Source organism: Parus major, chromosome 2, assembly GCF_001522545.3.
Source record: "Parus major isolate Abel chromosome 2, Parus_major1.1, whole genome shotgun sequence".
Classification (NCBI taxonomy): Eukaryota; Metazoa; Chordata; class Aves; order Passeriformes; family Paridae; genus Parus; species Parus major.
In genome coordinates this window covers 103,654,456-103,661,620 of record NC_031769.1, presented here as the reverse complement: position 1 = coordinate 103,661,620, position 7,165 = coordinate 103,654,456, and the positions used below count along the sequence as shown (strand labels likewise).

The window sequence follows — 7,165 nt, the reverse complement described above, 5'->3', positions numbered from 1 at the left end:
CTCCTCTTCTCTGACAAGAAGCAAAATCCCATGACTTTGTTTTGATTTTCTTCTTAAATATGTCATCACAGAGGCATTACCAACCTCACTCATTGACACAGTTTTGGCCAGCAGCATGTCCATCTTCAGAGCCATCAGGGATTGGCTCTGCCAGACATGGTGGGAAGCTTCTAGCAGCTCCTTAGAGGAGCCAAACCAATACAGGAGTCCAGACCTGGATGAAATGCTTCAGGGGTCTTGTGAGAGAAGAGTGGGGGGGCAAAATCACCTCCCTCAACATGCTGGCCACGATTCTTTTGATGCAGCCCAGGATGCATTTGGCTTTGTGGGCTGTGAGCACACATGGCCAGTTCATGTCCAGCTTTTCATCTACCAGCACTCCCAAGTCCTTCTTGGCAGGGCGGCTCTAAATCTGTTCATGCCCCAGCCTCTGTTGATAGCAGGAGCTCCACAGCAAGGTGCAGGACCTTGCACTTGGCCTTGCTGTACGTCATGAGGTTCACTTGGGCCCACTTCATGAGCTTGTTCAGGTCCTTCTGCATGGCATCCCATCCCCTGGGTGAGTCAACCACACCACTTAGCTTGGTGTCTTCTGTGAACATGCCAAGGGTTCACTCAATCCCCCTGTCCATGTCATTGATGAAGACATTAAAAAGTACTGGTCCCTGGTATGGACTCCTAAGGGATGGGATTTTCTGTGATGTCTATCTGGGCATGAAAACATTGACCACTCCCCTCTGGATATGACCACACAATTCCTCATCCACCAAACATTCCACCCATCAAATCCGTATCTCTCCAATTTAGGGAGAAGGATGTTGTGGGGGACCATGTCACTGACCTTACAGAAGTACAGATAATTGACTACTCTAATCCTTTCCCTCTCCACTGATGGAATCACTCCATCATAGGAGGCCACTGGTTGATCAGGCAGGACTTGCCCTTGGTGAAGTTCTGTTGGCTGTCCCAAATTGCCTCCCTATCTTCCATGTATCTAAGCAGAGCTTCTTGGAGGATCTGTTCCATGATCTTTCCAGGCACAGAGCTGAGGCTGACAGGGTGGTAGTCCTCAGGGTCCTTCATACCTTTATAAAAATCAGTTAATTATTTCCATTTTCCTAGTCACCTCTCTTCCATGACTTGTCAAGTATTATGGAGAGTAGCTACATCAGTCAATTCCCTCTGGACACACAGACTTAGATATGTTAAGGTTCTTCACGTGGATTCAAAACTGATATTCTCTTACAATGGAAGGAATTTTGCTCCCTCAGCCTCTGCCTTGCAGTCTATATACTTGGGATAGATTCATAATGGAATATGAGCCAACAAAAAAACCCATAATGTATAAGAAGACTATGAAGTTGCTATGTGTAAAATTTACCAGACCTTATTTAGCATTAACAGAAGATCTATTGCCATAAAATATGATGTAAACCTTATACTATATAATATAAACTTGGCAAATCACTTTAATACAACAAATGGGATAACAGATTCATTTAGTCTAAACTAAATCTACTATAAGTCAGCAAAAATTATTCACCTTTTTTCAGCATTATTTAAAGATCCATCCAAACCATGCCACCTCACTAGACTTCTTTTAGTTTTTATTTCTTCAGACAGAAAAGATGAAGTACAAGACATAACACTGTCTTTTCTAACAGATTGCCCAAATGTTCCTGAGCTGCACATAAAGTTTGATGAAGCCTTTAAGCTGGTTAATCTCTCAGGGGAGCAGTACGAGCAGATTCTCCAGGTGGTTCGGCATCACACAGAGGACACTTCTTACTTGTTGAACAAAATGAAAGAAAGATTTGGGTGGGTGTCTGAGTTATCCAACATGACCATCGGGCCAGAAAACATTTTCAACATAGTTAAGGTAAGCGTTGTCTTCTGAAGGGAGCTGTTGCTGCCTTTAACCTGCATTTTGCTCATTCTTACGTTCCTGGGGGTTGTGGATGTTTGTAATGTTTGGATTTACAACACAATGTTCCTACTCATCTTGAATTTGTGTATGTTTGGTAATCCCTCGATGAGCTGAAACTCCTGAGATTAGAAACTATTTTCCTCTAAATCCTTTTAGACTGATGGATGGCTGACAGGCTAACCTGAGTCACTGTCTGATAAGAGTAAATTGACACTAGCGGCTTTGACTGGCCTCAGATTACCTTCACAGATAAATTGCACTGCACCAGTCACTAACACATCCATATTGGATCGATGAATGTCTAGCTATCTGTGTCTGTACTTATATATTCCAAAGCTCAAAGAAGACAAATGTTATACAGATTTTTGCAGTGGAAGCTGAACATGCTTGACAACATCGGTCAATATTTCAGTAAATACATAATGGTTATTTGTGTTTCACACACAAAGATACACCCAAGGTAAAGTCAATCCATTTTCCTGGGCAAGGGACAAATCTTAGTCTCTCTTCTAACTTAGAAATCCATTGAATCCATAGTGAATTACTATTACTACCAAAACTTTATACAAAAATGATGGTACAATCCACAAAAAAAAAAGCACAAAATAGGAACAGGAGACAGGCACGCTTTCCCAACTGAGTATGAGATATCTGTTCTAGAAAAATAAAGCTACAGAACTAAGTTTGATTTAGAAAAACACATAGGAATGAATAAATTCAATCACACAAATGTTGTATTGAACTTAGTGGGACAGCTCAGAAGTTTTCATTAGGAGAACAGAAGCTCTTTATAGATGTAGCTCATGGTGTAAATATTAACATGCAGTTCTTTAATATGGTCTTGGCAGTGCCATGTCAGCTCTTTCTACCACCTACATAAATTCAGACACCCACTGTCTTTTCAGAAGAAAGAAATTTAAAGAAAGTAGACAAGCCTAAAATATTCCCCTATTTAATTTTCCCGTGTTACAGAGAGTGGGCACAGTAGGTATAAACAAAACTGAAAGCACACAGCAGTTTGTAGCGTCTAAAGTACTGATCTCTTCTAGGTGGTACCTGGGGATCCCTCCAGTAAAGACGAAACTGTGGTAGATGTGAACATTCTGACTTCACCTACTTTCACCATTAAAGTTCCTCCCAACTTAGATCCCAAGAGCCCTGAGTTCATTGAATACATAGCTGGGAAAGCACTCCAGTTGTATAAGAAGAATTTTTAAGTGGTAAGTTCATTCTTTCTGCTTTCACAGAGAACACACCTCTTCGTAAGAGGTGTTTTACATTGCCATAAACTTTAGTTGGAACAAGATTCAATCATGGTGTATACAAGACTGCCTTCTCAGAAAGGACACATTGTTTGTGTTTTCCATAATATTTGTGTTTTTATCAAACACTCAATGTTCTAGCCTGCAAAACACAGACACAATGATATTAAATTATTTGACTTATTTAACTGTGAGACCCTCATTCTTTAAGTAACAGGTGGGATGAAGTAATGTGATGATAAATATTTCTTCAGAAAAGAATTGTCTCAAAAACACAGTCCAGTGTCCTGGCATTGAAAACCATGTCTTTGTGTACATTCATCATGAGTGGACTGGAATTACCACTATTCACTGTGGTTTTTTAAGTATCTTTTCAGTAGTATTTGAGAGCATGCTCGTATTATTTTTGATGATAAAGGAGTGCAAAGTGAGAATCACCACCAGGACTTGGAAGAGCTGTCCTGCCATAATATGTCTGCATTAGCAGCACACTGCTTAACCATGTTTATTAATACAGACTGCAGTTCAGCTTGCAGGATCATGCACAGAAAGATCCTGTTCATGGGCTTCAACCATTTCTAAAGAAAGGACACACAAGAAGCCTCTCTCTTTGTTTGAGACATTTCAGGAAGCAGAAGGAAGAACCAGGCAGAGAGGCAGGGAGAAAAAATGCTTCATATTCTCTAATCCCACAGGGAATTTCCAGGAAAGATGGAATGGTTTTAGGTGGTATCACACTGCTGTAGAACTTGTAAACCACCCTTTCCTGTGTTTCCCTTCCCAGGGGACTCTGATGCACAGCTTTAGTGTCCTCCAACTCTCAGAGCTGTCTCTTCCAGGGGAATAGAGCCACAAGACACATGCGACTTTCAGGCAGATCACTGCAGGGTCCCCAAATCTTCTGAGAAGGACCAGATTTGGACATTGTTTCTCTTTAGGTCACAGCTGATTTCCTCAGCTGAGGAATTGAAGCATGATCTGCACACAAAGAAAAGTCTCAGGAGGCAGGGAAGGAACATTCAACATTAACAAAGTAGATGAAGAAGATTTCAGCATTTTGTATTAAATTTGCTCATTCTTTTGAGGTCAGAGGCAGAATTTTTAAACTGATGAAAGAAATCACTCCCACCAGAGAGACTGAGGTGGGCTGCAGAATTTAGACAGAATAAACCTCACCGTGTACTTTGCTTAGGTAAATATTGGTGAAATTACATTTTAATATTTATAAACATATGAAATAAAATGCTCCAACACTTTCTCTATCATTTATCTTCAAAATTCTCTGTAATTTATATGCAGTTACAAATATAAATGATAAATACTCTTTCAGGTCATGGAATACTAATCTTTAGGGCCTAATGATGGCAGTAATTATTTCTGTAGTTTGATGATGATTTTTAGCCTGAATCTTAGTCTGATTTTCCTGTGGACAGGATTTTCCTGTAGCCATTCCATACCTAAGAAAAGTAAGTGGTGTTGATTTCAAAATCACACCACCATTTTACTTTCAGTTTGCACAAGGCTTACAGCACATGAAAATGTAATGGATAAAAAAGAGTTAAAACTCTACAAGAAAACTGGACAGATCTATAAGAACAGAAAGGGAGAGAAAAAAAAAAGTTTGTTTGATTTTCATGTTATGCATGTTTCTATAGCAGGACACTGGTACATTCCACATATACTTATTTTTCTAACATATTTTTCTCCGTTCAAAACCAAAATGTATATTCTTTCTTTCTTTTTTTTTTTTTTTCCTTCTAGGAAAGAAGAAGTGTGAATTCTTTCTTCCTGAAATAAAGTATATGCTCCTTAGTTGAACTACCCCTATGCTCAACATAGCTAACTGTTAAATTACTATGGTTAAAATAGTTGCATATAAATAAAATGTTGCTTAGTAAATACTGTGACATATAAGCTATCAACCAAAGACTGTAGAAATGTTTAAACTCAAACTCAAAACCAAATCCATTTCAGTATTAATTTAAATGTTATTTATGTTCTCAGTAATGTAATCTTTGATAACAAGCTATGGCTCTGGTTATGCAAAAATTTAATGACATAATCAGCTGTAAGCATAAAAGTAATTTCTATTTGCATACTTACATTCAAGCACGTTCTTAAGCCTTTTCAAGACTGATCCCTACAGATGTTGCACATTCAGCAGCACATTCAGTCTGAATCAACCAGATTTCCATCTGCATGGAGCATATTATTTTGCTATGAAAATATTCAATTTCTTCTTCCAGTTGCTTTTGATGCTTATTGTGTACATTAAATGACTTATCTGAATATGCACTAATGAGTAAGTCTTCTGCCTTTGGCATTTCTTACAAACAGTAGCTTGCCTCTGGAGTTTATTTCTTAATTAATTAACAGCCCTTATCAGTAGTTTGTTTCTCCCTAAATTATACACATCAATTTTCAATGATATTTGTAAATGATAATAAAGTTTAAGAACTGATATATCTCTCAGCTAGAAGCAGAGCTCTTGGTGATTTGGTATCATTTGCTGTGCACAGCTTTTCTAAGCATTTTTTGCACACAGGTATATGCACTACTTCCAACTGTAGCTCTGATAAATAAATCATGCTAATTTCAAAGTGTTCAAAAACATCTATATTAGATATGAGCAGAGAAAAATATCCACGCCCTACTTACACTGTTTTCCTGTACTTCTATACATACACATTAAGTATACAAATTTATATGAGAAAAAAAGCCATTTCACTCCTTTAATAAGTGGAAAAGATTATTTTTCTGTTTGCTGCAAAGAAAGGTAGTATATTCTAACCCGTAGTCCTCTGTGCTCCTTCATTTCCATCATATATACCTGTATTTCAGGCTCCTAATCATGAGAGATTATCAGTCATAAATCCTGTAAACACATTGCTTGTCAGAAAGCTGAGCTTTATCTCAGAGATAAGTGACTCTTAGAAAATCCTTGACTTCCAAGAGATACTAAAAAAGAAATATTCAGAGAAGAATCAGTTTATTCTGACTAGCAGAGGTTATACCCAGAGAATTTTCAGAGGACACCATATTGGGCACAGTTGCAATCAGACACAGATCGGGATGCAAAATGACACTGGGGCATGGGAGAAGCTGAGATCAACATGATGAGAACCGATAAACCCAAGTGACAAGTACTACCCTTAGTGAGCAGCAAACGTGCCAATAAAATAGGAAGCGGGAAGATGATGACACGGCATGGCATGAAAGGAGCCTGGCTGTAGAAGCACAGGTCAGGGTGACACTGATGGGGATGGAAGGTGAGCTGAGCATGGGGCACGGCACTGCAGGGGAGACAAGGGAGGCTGCCACAGGGGCTTTGGCCGTTCGGATATCCTGCCTGGGGGGGATCTATTGCCAGATGCGTGTGGCCTGCCAGGCCCAGCTGAAGGCTTTGGTCTTGTTCAGCTCCAAAATGGGATGCCTGAGGCTGCAGAGAGAGGGAGAAAGAAGACAAATGCCAACAGCACTTTTCAGCACGGGATGAGCCTGGAGAGCGCTTATGGCGCCGCTAGAGCAGAACGAAGTCACAGAATCACACAATCAATCACGTACGAAAAGACCTCTGAGCTCACTGGGTCCAACCTCTGACGGAACACCACCATGTCAACTAGACCACGGCACTACATGCCACCTTGTCTTTCCTCAAACACCTACAGGGACGGTGGCTCCACCACCTGCCTGGGCAGCCCATCCCGATATGTGATCAACCTTTCTGTGGAGAAACTCCTCCAAATATCCAACCTAAACGAACCGGTATGGTTCGGGGCACTGGCTCGGGCCAGCCCTCCCGCAGGAGGAACAGCTCCGTGCGGGACCGCAGCGTGCGGCTGCGGACGAGGCGGTGCTGAGGACCCCTCGGTAATGGAAGAGGAAGGGGAGGGGGAAAGGAAAAGAGACGGACGAGAGAAGAGGTGGCGGTGGTGCCGCTCCGCCCCGTCCGCCCCTCAGCTCCTTTTGGCGGGAA

General features: G+C 40.7%; 1 protein-coding gene across 1 annotated transcript in view; it reads left to right on the top strand.

Annotated features, from left to right (window-relative positions):
* The window catches only part of CLUL1 (clusterin like 1), a 58,654-nt gene extending 55,241 nt beyond the window's left edge, over positions 1-3,413 (top strand). The window contains exons 7-8 of the mRNA XM_033519390.1: positions 1,665-1,879; positions 2,977-3,413. Of these exons, the coding sequence (XP_033375281.1) occupies positions 1,665-1,879; positions 2,977-3,144 (383 nt within the window). The 3' untranslated portion in view covers positions 3,145-3,413. The remainder of the gene's footprint in view (positions 1-1,664; positions 1,880-2,976) is intronic.
* Positions 3,414-7,165: the final 3,752 nt, after the last annotated feature.